Source organism: Hirundo rustica, chromosome 2 (assembly GCF_015227805.2).
Source record: "Hirundo rustica isolate bHirRus1 chromosome 2, bHirRus1.pri.v3, whole genome shotgun sequence".
Lineage (NCBI taxonomy): Eukaryota > Metazoa > Chordata > Aves > Passeriformes > Hirundinidae > Hirundo > Hirundo rustica.
The window spans coordinates 110262558-110287974 of record NC_053451.1 but is presented as its reverse complement, the minus strand read 5'-3'; the positions used below and the strand labels follow the sequence as shown (position 1 = coordinate 110287974).

At 35.2% G+C, this 25417-nt stretch overlaps 1 protein-coding gene across 1 annotated transcript in view; it reads left to right on the top strand.

The window, feature by feature from the left end:
* Positions 1-25417, top strand: part of CFAP47 (cilia and flagella associated protein 47) — a 267594-nt gene that overhangs the window by 111379 nt on the left and 130798 nt on the right. The window contains exons 46-49 of the mRNA XM_040055880.1: positions 9299-9495; positions 12980-13123; positions 14680-14853; positions 23797-23908. Of these exons, the coding sequence (XP_039911814.1) occupies positions 9299-9495; positions 12980-13123; positions 14680-14853; positions 23797-23908 (627 nt within the window). The remainder of the gene's footprint in view (positions 1-9298; positions 9496-12979; positions 13124-14679; positions 14854-23796; positions 23909-25417) is intronic.

Sequence of the window (25417 nt, the reverse complement as noted above, 5' to 3'; positions counted from 1 at the left end):
GCAGCACTATTTTAACCACGAGGGTAGCTTTTCTCAGGGTGAGAGGAGCTGTTTCTCTGAAGAAATATGTACTTAGATTTATGAAGAAAAACAAAGGTGGAATCAAGTTGACTAAAATCAATCTTTGGATCAGAATTTCTTAGATTGCAGTAGCAAGAAATGTGCAACCAATATTTTAAGAACTCTGCAAACAGAGAATTAGAAGGTAAAAAATCAATGCCACTCAAAACATTTTCTTGTAAAATAGATCTTGTTAAATTACCTTATTACATTTTTGGCACTATTTACAGATCAAATACATAAAAAGAGTACAATATGTTTACCTTACCTCAACTGATAGCTTGATCAAAACCCATACTGTATACTTGCATAGATCTAAAATAATGCATTTCCAAGATTGAAAACCTGTAGCAAATGTTGTTAATTCTTTATTTGAGAGTCATCAGAAAGGGAGTCCTTAGGAACCAGTAGGTATTGGACAATGTTAACTGCATTTCAGTAATTTGGAAGATAAAACAAAGTGCTGAGTTAGGAATGATACAGGTTTTGTGAAAGAAGTTACCCGGAACTCTTACATAGTTATAAGCTATGAATTCTAGTGCAAGCAAATATGTAATTCTATATTTGGAACAGAGTTTGCATAAAGCATTTGGTATGTACTAAGATGATGTCACACACTGTGGTGATGGTTCACCATTGTCTCAGATGGGATCTTTCAGAGCTTTAGTTTCCCTCTATCAGAAATAGCCTGGGAAATAATTCAATCGCACATATAGCTCAGGAGAAAGGTAATTGATAGTAAAACTGCAATGCTTCGCAAACCAAAGAATTGTAGATTGAACATTCAGAAAGTCATGTTAGGCATAATTGAAATATGTTGCAACATTGAACTATGTTGCCTTTTTCTTAGAGGGGTGTTATGAAAGAATGAACAGGATGAAATGCCAAGTGGGATTAAAACAATGGCTCCAAATTTTAGCAACAGAGAAGTAGCATTCAAAACCAGCCCCATGCTTCACCAAACTAGCAAGTTCCTTCTAAAGGTGAAAACACACGAAACTTTGAGTAGAGAGCTTTTATGGCTCAGAGTTGTAACTTGAGTTGTAACTTTACTTGCCAGAGTCACTGACGTTGTAGTGCATATATATGTTTATGAATTATATATTTATTTAAGATTTCCTGCCACGTAGTATAGTTTCAAATAACTGTATCTATGTAAATGAGCATGCTCTTCCTGCAGGCAAGGACCATATTTGGTTAGTCAGAGCTATTTACATTATCTCTGTTGAATAGCTTTTATAAGCGCTTTTTCTGCTGAATATTTGCTGGTCCTGTCCAGCAGCACAACACCCACTGTGGTTAGGAAAGAAGGAAATAGCTGTGGATTTTTGAGCAGAACTGTGAAAACCAGTGCAAAAGTCAGTGCTATTTGTCTTTTCAGCAATTAATCCACTGAAAATCAGCTTTAACTAAGTTTTAAGGAAGCAGAACAACTGTAATGGTCTTAATTTAATGAAACTGGGCTGAAACACTAATTAATGTTGAGGTTTGAGTATTTCTTCTTTTTCTGTGGGAGGGAGAGATTAGGAGAAAAAGCAAAACAGGCTTAAGCTTAAAAATGAACAAAAATAGTTTTATTAACACACACACTAAAAGAATGAAAAAAAAATTTAAGAAAAAGAAAACAAACTAAAACAGAATGACACTTTAAAATACTCTCCTCTCTCCTTACAAACTTAACTTTCTTATTAAACAATATAGAAAGACACAACTTGTGACTTTCAGTCAGTTTCACTATTTAGACATAACCACTCATTACTTTAGGAGAAGAGTCTCTCTAAGGTTTTTCATGAAGACGTTTGCTACAAGACAAAATAGTCCAGTGCTCCTAATGTCGCACATCTGCTACTGCCCAGAGTTTTTGCAGACTGTGATGTTCTATCAGCAAGGCCTCTCAGTGTACCTGGGGTACAATTTACGAATACTTTTTCTAGTCTAAAATCATCTTTGTCTCAAAGGCTAAGACCTCCTTTTAACACAGGAGCGGGGGCTTTAAAGTTCTCAATTAAATCTCAATTACATCAGTCCTCAATTTTGATTAGAATAGCATTCTGCCCAACAACACTAAGATGCTACAAAGAACAGTTCATTTCTCCATGGTTTACCCTAGAGAAGTCTGGTTAAAAATGTCCACTTCTTCAATCCTATTCCAATATTATTAGTTCTTTCACTTCTAATTCACTGACTTCATGCAGTGTCTGTTCTACATACCCTCTGTTTCCTTTCTTCTTTCTCTCAAGGGAGAATTGTCCTTTAAAACCTCTGTGTTGCTAGGAAAGGGTTAAATCCCCCCCGGGCTTGCAAGGGCCACGTGCACGCACAGGGCTTCAGGGCTGAAGAAAATGCGAAGCTGTGCCGATGGAGGAAGCTGGTGGATGGCCTTTTTCCACCCCTCGGTCTCATCCAGGGCAGTCCAGCTCGGAGCTACCACAAAGCTGTAAAAGGGCTCAAGCCAGGCTGCTCCCATGCGGGCAGCAGCTCTCGGAGGCCCAGAGGGCAACAGGGCCCGACCCAGGCCTGCCCACCGCCCACGATCTTACCTCATGGCTGATTCCAAAGCAAGCCCCATCTGCTGCCGATGAGAGTTTTAAATGTCCTTTCCAAAGTCTCATTGACATCCTTATTGGTCAAACTAGCTGCCAATATCTTGCCTAGCTTTTTGATAGGTCCCTGTGCTCCCTCCCCCCCCAAACCACTCCACAGTCCTGGCAGGGAAAAACATTTCACATTTCTCTATAACCAGAAAACAGAATTATGCCAACCTATGATAACAACTTCTTAGGCAGTTGGGTTTCTTTGAACAACATGGGGTTTATGCTAAATAATGTTGCATATCAAAGATGAAATAACATGGGTAGGAAGGGGAGGAAGGGCTTTGTTTTGCAGTGATGTCTCCCAAAATGTTTGAGGAATCTGCAAAGCAGCAGAGTACCTATCTCACAGTGTGAATTAAAGCTGTCAGCCTTACTTCCCACTCCGTGTTTTTCTGATATCAACCCCATTGTTCTTTCATCAAAGGATTTGTTGTAAAATTTTGACAAACGAGGATCCTTGAATGCATAGCTGAAAAAAATACAGTGCAAGTATTGAAAAGTGCTGCTACTGTATTATGAAGGAGAACATAATACTGGAACAGCACATCCACTTCTTGATCCACACTTTAGACAGAAGGCTGTAAATGAGGAAGGGCTCAGACAAGTTCTGTAGTAATTTTCAAGGTCTTGAAAGACTGAATACCTTGATGACTCTGTGATCTCTAAGGGAAAGAAGTTCCTTTCAGGTTACCTGTAATTATTTAAAAAGGGAAAATATGTCTGACTGTGAAGACTGTGAAGTTCTCTATGCAGAAAGCACAGCAGTTCCTACACAAGACCAGATTTGTCTTCATTACAAGATTTGTAATGAAACAATCTATGATTCCTGTAAAATTATGTGAATGACAGGTTTATCGAATACAAACAAAAGAGAAACAAAAATCTTTCTAGCACTCAGTTTTTTAAAAAAGAAAGTAGAAGCTTTCCTAAGATACACACTTTTGCTCCAATTGTCAGGTTAGGGCTTAATATAAGAATTATTTGGTGAAATTCTAATGCTAAGAAAAACATCCAATAGTATGTGTTTTGGTGTTAAATAAGGATTTATGCTAGAATTAGGAAATTCTGGAATTCTGGAATAGGCTATGCCTTTATACATTGTAACATGACAGTGACAATTGCTTTGGGTAATGGAAACATAAAAGTTCCAGAGACAGAGCACTTCCCAGAGCTGCCTGTGACAGTTCATCGATATTTCAGCATCCAAGTACTTTATAAGAAGGGCTTCCTGTTTATTTGGTTTTCCTTCTTTCAGACTTTTTTTTTTTTTTTAGTTTGCAGTCTTCTGCCTTGAAATGACTTTAGATAACTGTTTATGCTATTAGCAGGAAATCTGATAGCAATACTCTTGGACTGGACGTTTTTTAAAGGAAAGAAAATATAAGGGAGTAAAAAATTGTTAGCAAATGCTGTTCTAAACATTGCAGCAGCACACATCAGTACCAGCATGTCAATACCTTATTTTATAGCTTTTAATAATAACCAAATCCCAGCATGAAATGATAAATACACAAAAATATCCCATCAGTAATGATAGATTTGTGCAGTTCTATAAGGTAATGGAAGATTTTAATTTTCAAATGCATTTTACCTAAGCATGTGTGTCCTGATAAGCACTTTCTGTATTTTATTAGCATGTGCATTATTGAAGTTCTCTAAGGCAAGCATGCACTGAGAATGCTTTTTGTTATTCCATATAGTTTAGTTTTTTTCCTATGTTTACAAAAACAAATATGAAAATCCTAGGCATGAATATAAAACTAAATAGAAAATTAAAACTTTTTTTTTTTTTTTGATGGCTGGGTTGTACTATTTCACATCAAAATTGTCCATAACTAAGTAAAGCTCACAATTCATTTTCAATTAAAAAAATGTTGTTCCACCTTGCTATCTAATTTACATTCAGTATCAAAAGCTTATATTAGAGTTCTGTTGCCTCTTCCTACAGGATTTGACAATGTTGGCTCCCTGCTGTTACACTTAGAAAGAATATCTAAGAAGAGCTCTCTTGTTTTTGTTGGTTTTTGTTGTTGTTGTTGTGGGGTTTTTTTTGTTTGTTTTTGGTTTTTTTTTTTTTTTTTTTTTTTTTTTTTTGTTTTTGGTTTGTTTTTTTTTTTACCCTTCACACCTAGTGAATGGTGAAAAATCCTTCTCTACAGAAATATCAGGAATTGTTACATATTTTCGACTTTCTCAATAATTGTTCCTACAGTTAATTTATTCAGATTGTTCTGACATCTTTGTGGCGTCTGGTAGAGCAGCTACTGACTTACTTTTTTCTTCTTTTTTAAAAATGAAAACCTCAGAGGTTTTCTCAGAGAGATCTAGATTGCAAAAAGAAAGGAACTGCACCACAGAAGTCTCTAGTTGGCTCTTACTACATCTTTTCACTATAAGCCTCCATTACTAATTATGCATTAGCTTACTATTTTGCAGTAAGTGATATAAAAGACTTGGTTTTGATGCTCTCTCCATGTAATATTTCCTTATGCATTCAGTGCAGTCTTTGTAATTGTTCTCAGCTCTCTTCCTTGTTTGTAGGAAATTTTGTTTAGTCTACCAGTCACAAAGAATCAGTTTTGAATTTCTTTTTGAGGGTGAGTGTGCTTTAGAGAGACCTTAGCTCTGACTGTTGTATTTTTAGATCAAGAGTCTTTGAGTTACTACTCTATTTAATCAGTGTAATTCCTTATAATTTGGCTAATCCCTTTCAGCAGCGGCTATTAATCAAATGGCTTAAAAAACACCTTTATGTCATGGTTCTTAAAGCTCTTTTAAGTAAACTTGGCATCATTGCCCACTGGTGTAGTGACTGCTTGTTTATAAAGTGCCTGTGTGTATTTTTCATAAATATTAGGGGCAATGATTATTAAACAACCATCCTCTACAAGTACTTTATTGTAGTGCCACACAGCTCTTCACTGGCTTCTGAATAATACACAGACGTGGCTGCTGACTATTCATATCAAGACATTGAAAAAAGCGTCTCCCATTTTCATTTTTAGATCAGTTAAGGAAAATCTACTTTCATTCTTTTTTCCCCAGTAGATTTTCCTCTTCTGATTACGTATATTGCACTTTTTGTTTAGATGTATAATGGTGTACTGTATTTAAATGGAAAAAGGAACAAATAACCAGTTAGTAAGTTTTTTAGAAACTCTTCTACAAATCTGTTTGATTAAGGTAAAATGAAAGGAAATCATAAATAAACATATACAGAGGCAGCAAAAAATTTCAAAATTTTTCAGCACTCACTATTGGATATAGAGGAGTAGTTGCTTTTTCAAGACTACTGAGTTGAATGATGTTCTAATTCAGATGAGCCCCTTTGAAGACCTAATATATAAGCAGGAGTCAGAAGAGTCTCGATTCTTAATTGTGGTTGCTTATTTAACCTTCTAGGAGTCCATACCTGCAAATTCCATCTTGAGGTTGATTTAACCAGTTGTTTGTGACACGTGCCTGGTGTCAGAAACAGAGAAGTTCAGTAAGAAATTTAGCTTTGAGATTCTGAATAGATAGAATCACCACTGCTGAACAAAAGCTAATATGTGCAATTATTTGACGAACTGCCAAAGGCCCATGCTTTCCTACCTTCACAAATTAAGGCAACAGATTGTGGTGTGAAAGAGCAGCATTTCTATTTTTACTCATTTCATCCTCCCACAATTTGTAATAGGGCTAAACAGTGATTACTAAGGGCCATTATTACTACCTTACAGAATATGTTTTTTCTTACATTTTAATGTCAAAACAACTGTCATTACTTTTCTTTGAAAGGTACTGTTGCAGTTAGAGGACTTAGTTTGAATTCAGGCAGACCTAAAATGATGAACTATAAGATTTTTAAGAATCAGAGGACATGAACTTTGTTAGTTCTGGTGATCAGGTTGTGTTTTGCAATAAATAAATAGCACAAAATGCCAGGCAGTTGCCAGAGGACATGAGCGCTTATGTGCTGTAATTTAGGTTTCCGAAAATGCATGGTACAATTGCACAATAAACATTTAGTTTTTGCAAATACCCCTGTTTTGACAACTGTCTCACAACAAAGCCCGCTATGATCAAATGAATGTTTCCTGTAGGCATTTGTCAGACATAAATGTAGAAAATAAAACTGTTAGCCTATTTCACGTGGAGTGCTTCCCTGTCAAACAATAAAAATCCAGTGTAGGGATGGAAACTGTAGCAAACCCCTGTATTGCTCTGCCTGACTTTTCACTGTTGGAGAAATGCTTGCAGCCTCATTCTTTTTGAAGGATACAGACTCTGCTTCCTGCTACGTGGGAATTAAATAAATCGTACCCATGGCTTACTGTTGACACTCTTGTCTCAGAAATTGTTAGTTATGCCAGTTGTGACCCCATGGATTATGTTCATTAAATCTTTGAATATATCCCTAAATTAATCTTTGTTGAATGTCTGAAAGAACAAAACATGCTAAGCTGAGACATTTTTAAGTTTACTTTACGGTATTTAAAAAACATTTTGCAGGCAAAAAAGTAAATCTTAATCTATAATTTGATTACATTATTTTTGTAGTTATTTTGATTTGGAGGAACCATGTGTTGTTGCAGCAGATACATATTGCATTGAATAAATGTAACCAATTTACTTGCTTTTCTTTTGATCCATTGTAATTGAGCATAATATATAAGTTATTCAATGGACTTACTCTAAAATTTATTTTCTAAATGCTAAGAAATATTTTTTTTACTAAAGTAATGCTGTACTAAATATTATAATTATGGAATTTACTTTTCTTTTTTTCTATAGGAAGCATTTCTGCTTGAAAGTATGCATTTCAAATATGGATCCAACTCAGGGAAAAATAACCCTAGTTATTAGTAATTAAAATTTCCATTTAGTGCAAGAAAGTAAAACTCATGCAGAAATTTATTGGATCTTCCAGTACACTGCATTATCTTTCTTCAAGAATAAATTTAAACATTAACTTGAATTATTTAAAATGTGTACTTTAAAGAAAATATTTTGTTGCAACATCCTAAAATAATTCTTGTGGATGGGGACTTTATTAATGAATTGAAGAATGAAAAAGAGTTTCATTTGTTGCATAACTGACAAACTCAGGTTACTTCTGTGGAAGTTAGCCCATGGGGATAATAATTCAGTGCTAAAACAGGACATGTTGGTAATAATTAAAAAATTACCAGGCCATTAATCTTGTCTTTAAAAGAGAACACACTGATTATTTCAGAGAGGGTTGAACCTGAGGTGCAATTTATAATCTTTCTGATAGTGTAGTAATGTTGAAAATGAATAATGTCACTCTATACAATTTGTCTCTTGAACTTGAGCTTTTATTGTGGAAAAACCATAGTGGTTGACATAGTGATGACATAAGGCCACAAGAAAACTTTAGCTGGGTGTTCATTTTCAAAGAGGTGAGACCTGAATACATGAGGAGCACCACTGGGTGAAAGAGAATGAGCAGCATTGCAAATGAAAATTGATTGCACTTTCAAAATTCAATTGTTGCCATTGAAGACATCAGAATAGTTTGAATCCAGTTGTCATGCATACCATCAGAAAATAAGCCAAATGAAGGAGAAAAGGGGAAATTCCACAAGACTTTGTCTGGTGTTCCCTCTCACAGGGAGTTGCATTGTTTGGAGTTTTTTCTGTAAGGTTCTATTGCATCATTATGTTGTCTCTGACTTTCCTGATCTTTTTCCATCTTTAGGCATTGGTTTCTAACCTTTGAAAACAGTGTAATTGTTATGTTACATGTAAAACTACAGTTTTTACAGCTGCCAGCTTTATGTGGGTTTTCAGGTTTCTTAGAGACTCTTGGGACTGGGGAACTCTTTATGGCCATCACTGGAGTTCCTCATGTACCTTCTTTTCTCCTTTGGAAAGTGTCCTGTGATGGCTTCTGAGGGGCTTAAAATCCTGTGGAAGAGTCTGATCTTTTCTGTAAGCAAGAACAGAGGGGGAAATCTTTGCAGCAGACTTGTGAGATCTGGCTTTGTGCAAACATGGACAGCATTTGTATTGCTTCTTCCTTGCTCTAGAGATTATGGTGGGGAGTTTTCCCTGTCTGCTGCAGATTGGGAAAATGGGAATTTGCATGGATCTGTTTCAGCTTGGACGCCTCTGACAATTTTGGAAACCGACTTTCAATCCAAAATTTGGCATAGGAAAAGTTCTCATGAGTTGTCATGAGAACTATTACATTTAACAGAATTTCAGTAATTGTTGGGGATACTCAGGCAAATATACTGTACTATCTGTACTATCACTGATATCTCTGATGGTGGCTGTTGACAAAAGTGTAGTAGCTTGTATAGTTTTTAAAAACATTTACAGAAATTCGTATAAGTTAAATTCTTCAACTAGATTTAAGAGATATTTTAAAATACCTCTCTCTGTGCACTGCTAAAATCAATAGAAAATATTGTTTACATGCTTCAATATACCATTTTTTTTAGGAAACTAACTTTTATGGTCACACTCCTAAAACTCTGTTGTTTCTTAGAAATTTTTGCATGTACTGCTGGGGAGACTTTCCTACAGTTAATTGGAAACCTCTGCAGATTCTGCGTATGAATTCAATGTTCCTGTAAAGCTTTACAACACCACAGGGTTTTTTGGGATTTTTGTTTGTTTGTTTTGTTTTTTAGGTGGAATTGATACAGTTGAGTTTCCTATAAAATTCACTCCTGAGCATCCTGGTTGCTACCACTGTCAGATTCTTCTGAAGTCATCCTGTGATATTCGTGTGTATGAGATTGAATGTGTGGTGAATGCAGACCAGGCTGATGCACAGCTCGAATTTGTAACTCCAGCTTACCAGGCAGTGACTCAGGAGATTCCAATTGTAAGTTCACTCTACTACTGCTAACTAATCTTAAGATTTGGGATTTTTAAAAAAATGAATTTTGGATCAATACTGTTAAAATTTATAGTCCCGAAATGCAGAAATGCATGTATTATTTCTCAAAGACCATGTTCTAGATAATATAAAGCCTTTTGGGAAAAAAACCCTGTTGTTACTTCAAGTTAATTAATTTGATGAGCCTAATTTTGATGTTTTTATTCTGAAAATTGTTACTCTGGTATTTAATAATGTTGTCATGATAAAAGTAAAAAAACCCTATTAATCTAGGGAATAAATGCACTATTTCTTAAGGGAAAAAAGGAGACATGCTGGGGAATAAAATAGAAGAAATAGATTACACACAGTTAAAGAAATGTGATACGCATAGCCAGTATGTAATATATAGTTTTATCTTATCTGCTTTGTGTATGAAACCCTTGGCATATGAGAAGTAATACCAGAGGGAGAAATGGGTGCAATATCATCTCTCTCAGGAAATTATTGGTCAAATTTTCAAGAACTTAAATAAAACAAACAAAAGAAGACAAATTATAGGGAAGGAACTTAAGCTGTGAGAGGAGGAATAAAGATTCTTTAAGAGATAGAACCAGTAAAATATTTCCTGAGATCTGAACTAAAGTTTGGTTTATGTACTTGTAGATTGTAGAGCCACTAAGGAATACTAGTAATCTATTTTATAGAGAAATTATTCAGAGATTTTGTAGTCAAAAGAGTGCGGGTAGATTCAAACAAGAAGACTGAGTATCTGGGAAGGGACCAGAAAGGTTTTAAGATATTAATATTTATGTATTAAACATTGACTTTTTTGATTGTTACATTAGCCTAAAAACAACTGATACATAAGACATAAAGGTAAGAGGATTTTCTAACTTGTTTAAACAGACACTTTCTAAACAGTTTTGCTTTATTCTTCCGATGGATTTATTTTTCACTTCAGAGTGTTCACTTTTTAGGAGATAGATACTTTACATTTCCATATATATTCATTCTAGTTGGAGCATCTCCATCTACCAGAATTTTTCCCATATTTTTATATTTTTATTAGCAGTATTGTATTTGTCATTTAAATTTTCTTAAATATTGTGTGGAAAAAGATATGGTCCTTGTGGACTGAAGATGCAGTTATGCAATCTGCTAAAATTAATTTCTTGAACCGAATATTTAGTGCTCAGAGCAATTTTTACAGACACAAGCAAACTAACAGTCATAACGTGTGTTAGGTGGAGCACTTTATAAATGGAGCAAATTAAACGGTCAGCTGGTTTGCTTAAAGCCATGCAGTGAATTAGTGACAGAAACAGAGTAAGAACCCAGCTGAAGCTGAGCTCTGTGATTAGTTTCTTTTGGACTTTCCATTGTTTTCTCAAGCATGAGAAGTCTGAACTGTTCCATCTCTGCCTTTCAGTCTCTGCAGGTGTAGGTCCAGTACAATTATCATGTACCTTGTGTTGAACCATGTACAATCCTGTGAGGAGATTCTGACTCCCTTAGCACTAATTGTGTTTGAATTAATTCACTTGACAGGCTTTGGATGAGATTTTGCATTAAGAGAGATCCTGTAGGAATTAGATGATTAATTAATTAAAGCCATTAATGAACAAGTGCAAGGGAGTAGAATTTAACATATATTTTCTTTTAATTTTCTAATGTTTGTAGTTATCCTTAACATCTTTCTTTAGAAGACACTTTTAACAAATTCATGCTGTGTTAGAAGGATTTGTTACAAAAGCATTTCACAATGACCATGTTTGTCAACTACATTTCTCCAGATGACAAGTTTTTGTGTTAGAGATGAAGAAGAAATATTTGTGTTATTGATGTAATCATCACTACTGTGGATAAAGGAAACGTTTGATACCAGTTGTACTAGAAATCACTGAAAATAAAACAACTTAAGCACTCAAATTTTCATAGTCCTCCTCTAGAACCTAGACGAATCCTAATGACTTGTCCTCTACCCCAAATTTTAAAGGATTGGATTGGCAGAGAGTGGTGTCCTGCCAGTTTTACACCTGACCAGCTGGTTTTCAAAAGGATGATGCTTTTTTGGTATTATGGAGAAAAAAAAGCATGATAATAAAAATAAACTTCTGTTGTCTTTTTTCCCTTTCATTTTATCCTTGACATGAGGACATCGTACTTTTTTTCTTTTGCGTTTTCTACCAGAGATGATGTCATTGTTATTACAGAATTGGAGACATGGTGATGGAAGTTTTTTATAAAACTGTGGCACTCCACACACCTCAGCATTCCACATAGGCATATGTGCTCAACTACTGGGAAATTTAACAGCTACACTGAAGCATTAATCATACATATTAATCAAGCCTTAGATATATGGTACTGCAGGTGTGGGTAGCTCTGGGTTAGCTCTGATGACCACAGGTTCTTTGTTTCTGAGACTTCCATAGGCAGAAACAGACTGGAGTATCATCTCTATTCCCTGAAATCCTTTCTTTATCTCTGATGTTTTTATACAATTTTCCATGGATGAAGACCTTTATAGGTCAAAAGATTACCTCCTCTTTTCATAGATCAGATAAGATTAATCTTCTCTATTTGACAAGGGATGAATTAACTCATGAGTGACAGTTTATTTTATCTTTCAGATGAGTGTCAATCTTTTTTTTCTTTTTTTTTTTTCCCCAGACTGGATGTTTGGTCATCTGGTTCTTTCAAATATTGTGAGACTGAATATCATAATTTTAGTTTTACTATTTTTAGGCAGCCTCTAAGAATATATTATGAAATATCTCACTTTTTACCATGATCAAGGAGTCTTGTGATACATCTGGATGCAAGATAGACATGTTTCTTTAATAGGCTCAGGTTCATATTGCAAAAGATAGGCATTCTTTAAAGTAGTTTTCTCAGAATCTGGTCTTTCAAGAGACTAAACTATTTGAAAGTAGATTAGGCTCTTGAAAGACCAGATTCCGAGAACACAGGACTGTAAATTCTCCTTTGGAGTTGGAGTTCTTAGTTCGTAAGATTGATCCTGTAACATTGTCAGTGGCCAAATGAGGCAATATATTCCAGCACTCCACATCAGCACTTCCCAGGAATGCACAAAGATTTTCTACAGATGGAATAGGAACAGAATTTTGGCAAGCATTAAACAGCAACATAAAGATACTTGTAAATGTTTATAATGATACTTAGAAATTCCATCTTGACCATTAGCTAGATCATGCTCATGTTCTTCTAATGAGTATTCCTGCTGACAGTATTGCTACTGAAAGTAGGGGTTCTGTACCTCTGGCTGCCAGGAATAACAGATTTATTATTAGCTTGTTTCATTTTTAAAGTACACTGCTTTTATTCTTCCCAAAGGCACTCTGAGCCAGTACTTGGAGCAAATGAGTACTGTGTTCTGATGTGGTGATAACTGCAAGTGAAAGTTGAAATGCACATTAAAAAATTTAAATGCATAATCTAATTTACAACTTTGATTTTCTTTCAGAGTAACATAACCAGTGAGGACTGGAGGTTTGAAGTACTTTTGGAAGGACACTGTTTTCATGGACCTCCAGTATTAAATGTGCCTGTAGGTGAAACAGTTCAGTATCCTCTCACATTCAAGCCAGTTGCTGAGAGTGTAATAATGGTAAGACAGAAATTAGTTTCAACATTTGAAAAGGATGCTTTCACCAATAAAATTATCACCAGTATCCAAATTATGAGTGTGTTTGGACAGTTGATAATATTAAAGCATCTGCTTGAGAGAAAGAAAGGGTAAGATTTACCACTATCTGAAGTAAAAACACAAATGAACTAACTTTGTAAACCATAAGATTTGGTATGATAGATTTCCGCACAACATATTCTCATGTCTTCTTTATTTAATTTTCTATTATATTCTTCAATTCTATTTGTTTCTACGAAATCCTTCAATCCTACCGTTATTGAGTAAAAATTCAGAATTTTTATCACAAAAATATACATTGTAATTCTGAATTTAAATACTTATATTAAATCGTATTTCATTACCTAAATAATTAGGTGGTATTTCTCATTACATGCCTAGATCTCAAATTGATTTATGTGATGAGTAGTTCATTTGCAAGTTAAGCCACCGTTTCACAGCTGCTTTTGCCATCAGAGTAATCATTATTCCAATGCTAAAATGACAAGCAGAGCAAAGGCTGTAACACCTTTAGCAAGAAGCTGTATTTGTGGTTTTGTCTGTGTCCCAGCTGAGAGATTTTTACTGCATGTTGTTGTTGAAATATGTGAACTGCCAAAGGTGAAAAAAAAAAAAGTTCTTTGAAGCAAAAGTAACCCTTCTGCATGTGTTACCAACCAAATATGCAGTTTAGGCATGCAGCGTTGTAAAATTATTAAAAGCTAAAAGCCCTGATCCTTTGATGACAAATGATTATGGAGAATATTTTAGCTGAATCACAAAATCATCCCGGTTGGAAGAGACCTCCCAAGATTATCTAGTCCAGCTGTCAACCCAACACCACCAATTGTTACACCTAAAGATGTCCCAAGTGCCTCTTGAGATGGTGACTCCACCACTTTCCTTGGGAACTTATTCCAATGCCTAACCATTCTTTCAGTAAAAACCTCTTTGTAGTGTCTAAATCTGAACGTTCCCTGGCACAACTTAAGGCCATTTCCTTTCATCCTTTCTCTTGAGACATAGAGAAGAGACCCATCCCGACCTCACTACAACCTCCTGCCAGGGATTTGTAGAGAGCAGTGCAGCTCCCCTGAGTCTCCCTTTCTCCAGGCTCAGCACTGTGCTCATGTGACAGGTTAAGGACAGGTGGAAACACTCAATGGGCAAAGTTAAATATTATATGAGAGACAGGGAGGCATGAGATCATATGTTCTTGGAGACGTTTATTTTTCAAGAAGAAGCCAAGAAGTAGAAAACCTAGACATATGAAAACTTTATATTATTGAATTTCATAGTTTAGAAAAATTTTAATTAAAAGGTTTTGCTTCTCTGGTTTACTTCTCTTTTTAGCAATGGGTTTATTTAAGAACTAGGCAAGTTAATAGGAGCCCTTTCTTGTAAACGCTCTGACTCATCTAGATTTGAGATTAATAAACTAAAGGAGTTGCTTTGGCAGCCAAAGCAGCACAGTAATGAAACTTCTTTTTTGTTGTTGTTGTTGTTTTTTTTTTTTTCTTCTCCTTTCTTTGTCGTAGGGAAAGCTTGTTCTGAGAAATGTTACAGCTGGAACTCAGAACGTCTTTAGTCTTAAGGGAATAGGGAAGAAACCTCTGCCCCAGGATTGCATTGTGGTAGAGTGCCAAGTGGGAAAGGTGGCTCATAAAATCTTATGGGTGCACAATTACACCAAGAAGATGTTAAAATACAAGGTAAATTTTTTGTAATAATGTGACAACTATTTTTCTGTCCAGGGTCTGAAACATTATGTTTTACAGTAGCAACAATTACTGTAATTGCAGATACACTAATAAGATTCATATATCCATGAGAAAATTTTCTATAGTTCATAGCAAATGGATATGTTTATAGTCAGGAAATCTGTGAGATAATGTATGCTTTTACTGTCTGCTTGATGAAAAAAGATGTCTTTGTGTTTTAGTCTGGTTTCTGAGGGAACAACACTTCAACAACAATTGTAATTGTTCTCTGTTAATTTGTTAATCTTTTCTTTCCAATGTTTTGAGTTCTGTGGCTAACTCTATCATTTTTGAAATCAGAGAAGGGGCCTGAGAATTACTGGTTTCCTAAAATCTGCATAAAATATTGAATATTACAAGAAAATTACCAAAATTATAATCCTGCTAAGGGAAGGATTGCATCATGAGCTCACTGCACATGAATTTCTCATGGCCCAGTTACTGTCTATTGCCCAGCTGTTGTTTCAGCAATGTTGGAGGAAGTTTGGAATAGTGTGTTTACTAATAGAAGAGAAAATTCAGATGTAATCACTGGAGTTGTTGGAAGCCAATGGGTCATTGAGGAGGTTAATACAAATTCTTAAGAAATACAGTTTGATTGATTTCCTTGCTGAAGAATGTATTTTTAATTTTAAATAGAATCATTAATATTATAATAATAATTTTTCTTATTTTCCATTAACTATATTTTATAACTCTGTTTGCACAAACACATTTTCTTATTGAAAACCACTGTTGTAGTACTGAAATAGCATAATTTTTCTTCTATTTATCTTGTCTGTATGTTTAATTTGAAAGTGATAAAACTATTTCTGTAGCATTTCTCACCTTCTGTACCAATGTACTGGATCCCATGTCCTATGCCAGCAGAGGCCGAAGGTGCGTGAGTGCAACAAAGATTAAATTCTGCTTTCCTTCTCAGCTGCAGAGAAGTTCCTGAGCAGGAACATCTTCAACATTGCTCAAGAAAACCCATATTTGTGACTCTATCATGGCATTTAAATTTAGAGTAGATAGCATCCGGATATTATGGCCATGCAGTGTTTGCCAGGATAGCTCCATCTCTTGAAGCAATGCAGGGGAGTGCCAGCTAAAAATTGTCAGCATATGAAAATGTATATATATATATAGTTTTTATTTTGTGTGAGGGTTGAAAATGGGACAATGTGCATGATGGAAGATAAAATCTGACTAGCTGACTACTGCAGACTTGCAAACTGAGTGATTTTGTTCTCTGCCTTGGTGCCAGTAGGTCCAAATGCTGCTTCATTCAAATTGAAAGGTAATGGTAATGCTTGATTTGACCATATGATATGAACAGAGATCATGTACATACCAGCAGGAGTGTTCTATTAAGTAATGATGATTCATGCCAAAGTGAAATCCTCCCTTGGATGCCTTTTTGCTAGTCTCCAGTTTTCCAGGTTTCCTCTTCTATAGGTCAGTCTGCATTTAGTAAACTTCCTATGTCACAGAAAGATCCAGGTTCATATTCCTATTTTTTGGCTCATTATCATCCCCCAAAACAAAGTAAGTTTATTAGGCATCACCAGCTTTGACATTCTTATTTTCAACAGTCTTAGTTTTTTAGGTGTGAATGCATTTGCATTTCTAATATATTTGTACTTTTATCTCTGGAAGAAGTGAAGGTTTTTGGCAACAGAACTATTTCTGCTTTCTGATTTTGTGTGAACTTTTTTTTTTTTTTTTTTTTTTTTTTTTTTTTTTTTTTTTTTTTTTTTTTTTGTGCCGATGAGTGAAAGGTACAGAAATAACAAACTTCAAAATGAATACATTAAAATTATTCATTGTATGTATTTTTCAGAAACATTAAATTAATTTATGACAGTCATAACTGTTCCAGGGTGAGCTCTGTCTGACTGAACTTTGACCTCCTTGAGGGTCTCCTCTGGGCTCTGAAATGTGGTTTTGGTTGGTTTTGTGCTGTGGAGGGGGAGTTTGTGCTTTTTTTATCTCTGCTTGACAGAGCTCTGTGTGCTCTTTTTGCTCTGGGACCTTGAGGAGAGAAATAGTAAGGTCAGCTATTTCATGCATGTATGCATATAATAAATTAATCAGGGTGAATAATGCATTTTCTCTATGCGAGGTTCTTACCCAGAAGCAGTTGCAGAACAGTAGTTGGAGCAAGCTGGGCTGGAATCACTGGAAGAAGCATGGTTACAAAGTAGCCTGCTGGAGCCTGGAAGCTGTCCCCTCCACGAAGCAAACAATATTAATCACTTCCAACACTCTCCAGCAGATGTCATGTGAGATCATTTGCTTACTTTTATTTCCAAAAGGGTCTGCCTGTAAATTAGGACTTAATCACTAAATCCAGAATGTGATCACATGTATCTGTAGTTATAAGGGGAATGCAGAAAACCTCTTCTAAGAGGGAATTGTGACCCACAGCCTCTTTGGAAATGCCAAAGAAACTTTATTTACTCAGATGTATATAGCATAAAGGCCAACAGGAAAAATAAATTATTCTAATTTTATTGCTGTTACTAATTCCATGCTGCCTGATTACTGCAATATTTGAGTAGCCTTTGGTGAAGCAGAGCACTTGTTTTGTCTTTGTTGCTGTTTCCCCTGGGGGAAACTGTTGCTGTTTCCCCTGGCAGCCCAACATCTCCTCCTCCTGTTTAATCCAGCATCTTTGACAGTTTTCTCTATTGTGCTGTAGCTAAGTTGGTGATTAGGTAGAGAAAATGTTGTCAGTCTTGGCAGACAGAGCAAAGATAATCCATAAAGTAGTAGTTTTGGATGTGTTTTTGATGGGATCTTTTGTAATTTTGTTGGCTAATGAATATCTTCATTATTGAATTGGTTGGTTGATGTGCCCCATACACCCTGCATTGCTGGAGTATAGGCCCTATATGAAGTAATTTCTCATAGATTAATTGGGACACACACAATATTTAAAAAAAAAAAAAAACAACAAAACAAAACAAAAACAAAACAAACAAACAAACCCAAAACCAAAACAAACAAACCCCAAACCAAAAAACCAGAAGAATTTCATTTACTGATGTAATAAAGCTCAACCTATATCAAGAATGGTATGAGATGTGCCAGTAGCTGACAAACATAATAATTTACAGGCACATCCATAAACAATTTACTGCATGATGAATACTTAGCTATAAGTAATTTAGCTGAACTAATACTTGGGTAATTTTGCCTTGGAAGTGTAAATTTAGCTTCACTATTGCATTTTAATAACTGAATATATTAAACTATAAACTTAAGAAAAAGCCTCATTTTATTAAAAAATACAATTATGTTTTATATATATATATATATATATATATATATATATATATATATATGCTACTCTGTTTCTCATATTTGCTGTATTTTTCTAATAGCCTAAGCCAAAATGAGGGTACTACTGCAGAAGTGACTATTTAAAATTAAATTTAAGCTCTGGAAGGAGGAAGAGGGAAATAATCCTTGCCTTTACTGCATAGAGACAGCCCTCTTCCAGCTGAATAATGTATTTTTTTTTTTCCTTTTCAATCATATACAAAGGGTTTATGTTTGTTGCAGTAGTAATTTTTGTATTTGGGTTTGATTGTCTGTGCAACCATTAGTGTGGATCTACAGCTGGGGACAGAAGAAGTGCCTTTGCAATTCAGTGGAGGTCATGTGCGTGACTCCATCAGTCTACTTTTAACACTTCTAAGCAAAACCCTTTCAGTGCTCACAAAGCTTTCCATGATTAAAAAGACAATTTCCATAAATTCCCTTGAAAAATGTGAATGGTTTTATGAATTCTTTTCTACTGATTGATGTGTAAACCTTAGGGAACTACTGCCACTGTGCTCTTTGGGGTTGGTTCTAGGGGATCTTACAACAGTCCTCCTTGTGATTAACTTACTCCTGGATATGGGGAAAAAAAAAAAAAAACCACAACAAACCACAACAGAATTAATAAAGAATTTTTGCATATATAACATCATCCAGAGAGCACATCCTTCTCTGATGATGAATTTATAGAAGGTAAGTGACTGCAGCGTAAATGGATTTTAGTGTCTCTAAAATTACATTCAATTCTTCCTACAAGAGAAGGAAGTGTGAAGCATTTCTATGAAAATCCAATCTCTGTCTCATGACAAAACTTTTTATGCAATTTTCTTTTTTATTTATATACATCTTTGTCTACTGGATATAAATATTTGTCCGATGTGTTGATGGCTCCTTCTAATGATATCTTTGACAGAAACTTTAGCTATAAAAATACCTAATTCTTTCAAGACATGTTTTTTCAATAAAAATATAAAACTCTGCAACTGTTTTTCTCATTGCTGTTCAAAATACATGTCATTAAAGTAAACTCTCCAGAAGAATATCAAGATTCAGTTAAATTACCTTTCAGGCATTAGGTTATACAAACTGTTAGTATTTTATAAAATTGTAGGATAAATACATAATGAAAAAAAAAATATGAAATTCCCTGTTTTCCAGTGTGTTTAGCTCAGTTTTCTATATATCCATTTTGAGTTTTACAAAGTCACCAGGACAATGTCATGAAGGTTGGGTATTTGTAACAAATGCCTCAAAGTAATAAAATTACGTACCATAAACCTTTAATGAGGGGCTTCCCTGTTCTCATGTTTGGTAATGAATCCTGCGATTTTCTGAGAATGAATTCTGTGCAAGTGCAGTAGCCTGATTTCTCAAGGTCAAGTTTATATTCTTTAACACTAAGTGGATCTGTGTATTTCATAATCCTTCAATTTTTATCTGTCCTTTCAGTTTCAGTTCCATTGGCTTCCACTGTATCTACCAGAACTTCTCTAACAGGGGCTCTTTTCACTAAAGAAAAGGCAATCTTTGTATCAATAATGAATTGTTCAAAGGCCTACAAAATTTAAGAATAACTGTAGTTGTTGCCAGGTGCTTTTCTGATGACTAGTGAAATTTTTAGCTCAGTTAAGGGTATAGGAAGGTCTTAGGTCAGATTTTTTTCTTGAAATGTGTTAGTGGTCTTGACAGGTGGCCCAGTTTAGGAATAAATCTGGGTTATGTAGCATCCTTCATTATGTAGAACTGATTGCTGCTGAACAGGCAAGAATTATTTGGGTAATATCCTCAGTCCAATGCAAAGATGTTTTACTTCAGTGTGGTAACATGCAAAATAAGAGTGATTACAAGAATTAAATGTGTTCCTAGTGACTCAGGAATTTGGAAAGTTTGCACTGAAAGCTAGATGAGGGACAGAATTGGGGGCTTTTTTGGAAAAACTGCCATCCTTGAGAGCTTTGTAGAGTCTGGATGTCAGATTGATCAGTGACTCCCACAGATGTGGTTCTGGCTGGGGGTTAAAGAGCATTAATTTTGTGCTAAGCAGAGCCTCTCAGTATTGTTAAACAGACCTGAGAAACAATTTTCAAATGGGCACCCAGAGCATATTAATGTCTAACTTTGTTGTACTAAGAGACAATGGAGTTTAAGTATATTTGATTCTATTCTTACATCCATTCAACACTTTGCCTTGAAGTTTTTGGACTTATGCTTATTTGGTTATTCAACTCTGGAAAAAGTTACTGTAATTTCAAAGTTTGATTTTCCAATTCTGTTCATGTTAAATAGCCGTATTACAGTTCTGCAAAATGAGTTTTCAAACCAGTGACTGATAAATTAGTTTTAAATTGCAGCATTTTATACATATATTCCATTTATACTTTCTAGCTGTGTGTAAATAATGACTTGATAGATAAGACAGTGGAGAATACTATAATTTAAAAAAACAAATCCTTGGTATGGATTGATTTGAGCAAATGTTGTGCAGGGTCAAAATGATAATTTTAATAATAATTTACATTCTGGCTCCATTGCGTTATTCTGCAATTCTTGTTTCCTGAGTGATAGTGATGTAACATATTTTAAGAAACTGCAATTATTTATGCCTGACAAATTTGATGTGTTTCTTGGTATGTGTCTGCTGCTCTGCCTGTTTCTCTCAGTTTAAATACTGTGTGTAAGTACATAACTCTGCAACCCCAACCTTGCTGTAGGTTCTGGTTAATCTGCCTGTAATTATTCATCATTCTCTCGTTGCACATCAGGACAGAAGCAGACAAACTGCCTCTCCCACTAACTGGAAGAAGTAATTCCATATCTTGACTCATTTTGAATGGCTTGTAAATCAATATTGGTTTTGTTGTTGATAAAAGCACCCCAATTTATACCCTATTTTCTTCCTTCAAATGTATTTGCCCAACGAAAGTGATCCATAGAAGATTTTGTTAGGCATATTAAAGTACCTTCAGAAGCACAGCATTGTAGATTATTATAGGATATAAGGTTATCTGTGACTTAAATTGTGTCCTGTTCTTACATATAATCCTCATAAAAATGCATTCTAATAAGAAATAGCTCTCTTTCTGATATTCAGAAGAAAGTTACCTTAAGGCTTACTGTGTATAAATTCTTTTGTTGCTTCACTCAAAGCTTTCCTCTAAACTTACAAAATCTTTGCAACTACTTATTGTTATAAAAATCTGAAATTTCTGGACTTTCCCCTATGTGTACTTTTAAATTCTCCAGCTTTTTCACTTTCTGAGTATTCCTGGATGTCTTATTATTTTGAAATAGACCTGCAGTTAAGCAGAGACCTGTTATTCAACATTATGCCATATTAGAATCCCAAATGTCTGTGAACAAATGAGAATGATTCTTGGTAGGAATTCTGATATTAGGATAAATTGCCTGTGTGCATCGACAAGCGTGGGCATGCACTCGTAGTATCCATTTTTCATCTGAGGTTAATAATTTAATTAGGTGATCATTTAATTAGTCTCAGTAGCAGAGCTGATAAATCATGTGGCCATTGGAGTAAAACAAAGTTCTATTTGGGAAACACATGAGAGGTAACTGGTGAGTGCTATCTGCCACAAACCTTCTCCGGAGTCTGGAAACAGGAGACTGTATTGTGACCACTGCTTGGGGATTGGCTAAGGTGTGAATAACTTAGAAAACAGAGACAAATAGGGTTGGTAAATGGATGGGGGTGATTCCTTAACAGTGAATGTTTGTGTTACAGCTCTGAAATAGCAAGCATCATGAGGAGTACGAGTTTATTGACTGCAGTTGGAAAGGTGACAACAGACTGAGGTCACCATCTGTTATGTACAAGTTTTAGTGGGCATCTGATCCCAACAGGTTTAATCTGATGCAGGACAGGTGTCGCTAGAGGACACAAAGAGATACTCACAGAATCTCTTGACTCCAGGAAGATGAAGGCTGAAGTAAAGAAGTTTATTGTTTACAAAGACCTGGCTTATATAGATTCTGAACAATGACCAGGGGTTGGAGAACAAGGTTACCACCTCTCTATCCCACTGGCCAGACTAGAAGTCAATCACTTGACTCTCATCAGAGAGGAATGTGGAAAACACGATTGTTAACAGTACAAACTGTGAGAACTCAGCTACAGAGATGTAAACATCTCACAAAAGTTCACATATTATGGCAACAGGCAGGAAAGGGAGAATTCCTTCATACCTCTTGATACAGGATCTGGATGTGGCCATGTGTTTACTGACATAATTTCGTTGCTTATACTCAACCTTTTCCTATTTGGTTATACAGTCACTTCCTTAAGATTGAAGACTTAATTTTAAAATATTTTAGCTTCTGCTAGTTCACTACTCTGAAAAAGTGTCCAAAATTTCTCTCAAGTGACTCAAAATCAAACTTCCAGTCCATATTTAGTCATCAGCAATCCATAGGTATTTGAGGTTATAGTCAACCATGCCCGTACTGTTCCATTTACTTTGATATCTTTTGGTAGAAACTTGTTTGGAACATCCAGTCTTTGATAGAAACTGTATTACCCTACCCTTCTGCTTTTTACCCAATTTAAATTAATCACATTTATCCTACATTTGCTTCTGTCTCCATGTTACTTTTTCCTTAAATAGAAATCTCATTTTAACGTTATTTCTATCCCTAGTAATTTGCTGTCATTTCTGTTATCCTAGCTGTATTTTTAGGTACTTATCCTTTGCTTTTGTGTACATTCGTTGTAAACTGAAATGGAAACTCCATAAATGTAGGAGTGTGGCTAATTTATTGTTTACATTTCAATGAATGAATCTTCCCCATCTTCAGTGTGTAACAGCCCCACCTTTCCTATGCTTTGCTCTTTGTTGACAGCTTAAAAAGATTTTTTTTTTCCAATTTTTTTTTCTCCAAGTGCCAATTCAACAAGACTTTTAATCCGTCTCTTTTTAGCCTTTTTTTCCTCTTGCCAAAGTAGTCTCTCCTATTCTTTCTGGTTGCTGGACTTTTAATATTCAGTTTGAAATGCAGATTTATTGGGGAAATAAGACTGTTGCTTTACAGGTTTTTTTCCTCTGTTACTTGGAATAGGAAATTCTGGATTTAGAAGAACAAGCACCTGAAAAAGGAATTACAGTAACATAAATACCACAGAGGAGGAATGTGTTGTAGGCAATGACTGTCTGTATCAGAAGAAAAGATGATTTAAGAATTGGCTTATTATCTACAGGAAATATTAAGAAAATATATTTACATAAAAAATGAATGTGCATCTAATGCTGTTAGTGTCGCAAAAGAAATCTTTGTAGAATGCAGGTATCCAGTTGGATGCTTGACAGACCAGCTCTGCCTGGGGATGCGTTGGACCTGAACACCTCTTCCACTGATGCCTTTTCCTGGCTTTTTGTACTTGATATAATCTGTATGTACCAGCATTTCTCTTGCAGTGTGTCGTCTTTCATTTACATAAAATATAGGACTTATTGATACCATATTTTCTATTCTACTCTTCAAAGCAGGTAGGATGGATAATGTCTTGATGATGTTCTGGAAACAGTTACTTGCTTTTGATGAGTTTTCCTCTTTGTGATTTGTCTTCCCCAGGTGTATTCCAATCTCTCAATGCTGAGTGGTGCCCCTGATGTGGTTGTCAACCCAGAGGACACAGCTGCTTACACTTTGACTATAGCTCCCTGCAGACGAGGAGTCTTTCAAGGTACCATTTAGAACTCAAATGTATAAAATATCCCTATAAATTAGCAGGTTGATCTGATCACACCTAATACTTGCATTTGTTCTGCATAACCTTTTTTCTGGAAGTAAGGTTGTCATTACTGGTGATTCAGGTTTTTAAGCTGGCTCATATTTTTATTTTTAAAGGTATCTTACTGCTAAATATGTGATCAGGTTCTTTGAAAATGCCAGCATAGGAACAACTTTATGCATTTAATTGGTCTCATGAAAATTGACTAATTAGGAAGTAATGATTTTTGAATTTTCACCAAGTTTGTGGATCTAAATTTAATTTTCCAAAACTTGTTGAATCCCTTCACTTATGTTAGTGCTACTTGAACCAAAGATGTAAAGGCAGAGACCAGAATTTGATTTTTTCCCTTAATTAATGTTCAATTTGTTGACCACAAGGCAAGAGTACATAAGTTCTTTCTTTAACATATATGGAGGCTAGGGAGATCTGAAATTAATTGTACATAATTTGCATCCATTCATGTTTATAATGGTATTTTTATGATACATTGGCAAAACTCTTGATTGTTTTAACCAGTGTCAGCATCCCATAATTAATGCTTTGTCCTAATTTTCTTTTATATTAACAATTCCAATTTCATAATTTTTAAATGTTTGATAGTGGTTCTAAAATTCCATGGTGCTCCTTATTTGCTTCATAATGTGAGAAGCATGGTTTCGAGAATGAAGGTGTACAATCTGTCTTTGTCTTCCCTGGAGGGTAACTATTGTAGTAACTCTCAGCAGAGGAAAGTACAAAAGTGTTTGGGAGGGAATTATGGAAACCGTTGAAACCATCCTAAAGGAACTAAATAGCACTCAGGAAAAAAATTGAACTTTTTGAACAAAAAGTTTCCTGATAGTGGATAAATCTCTCAATACAAATGCTTAATGTATGTAGTTTTGAATTTGTGGGCTCCTAACTCCAAGCACTTGATTCTGCTACGTTCTTGGACAATTGAGATTAATGACAGCTGTTTTCTCAGAATTAAAAACCTATTAAGTCTGGTCCCTGAGGATGTCAAACTACTTTGCTCCTTTGGCCACTTTGTTTTCAGTACCTGATATGTAAAACGTAGCTAATAATGCCATCTCAATTCACAAGTGATTTGTACAAAGAAATTAATACTTGTAACAAGGCTTGGCCTAGTGCCATAGCAAGACTTCAGTGCCCTGATCTGTAGCCCTTGAAAAAAAATCACGCTATATGAATAGGAATCAGCTTTCAATGAAATTGTAACCATCAAAAATGTGCACCAGGAAATATTGAGGATGTACTATATTTTAACATGCCTTTTTTTTTTTTTTGAGCATTAAAAATTTAGGAATAGTCTCTTCTTCTGCCTTAGAAAATCCCCAGTTCTTTTATATATAATGAAAGTTCAGTAGAGGAGGCTCCAAGGGATCTATCATACAGCAAATTAATACTAGGTGATAAAAGCCATGCCTTCAAAGGGACATAGATGGCATGTTCAGATCT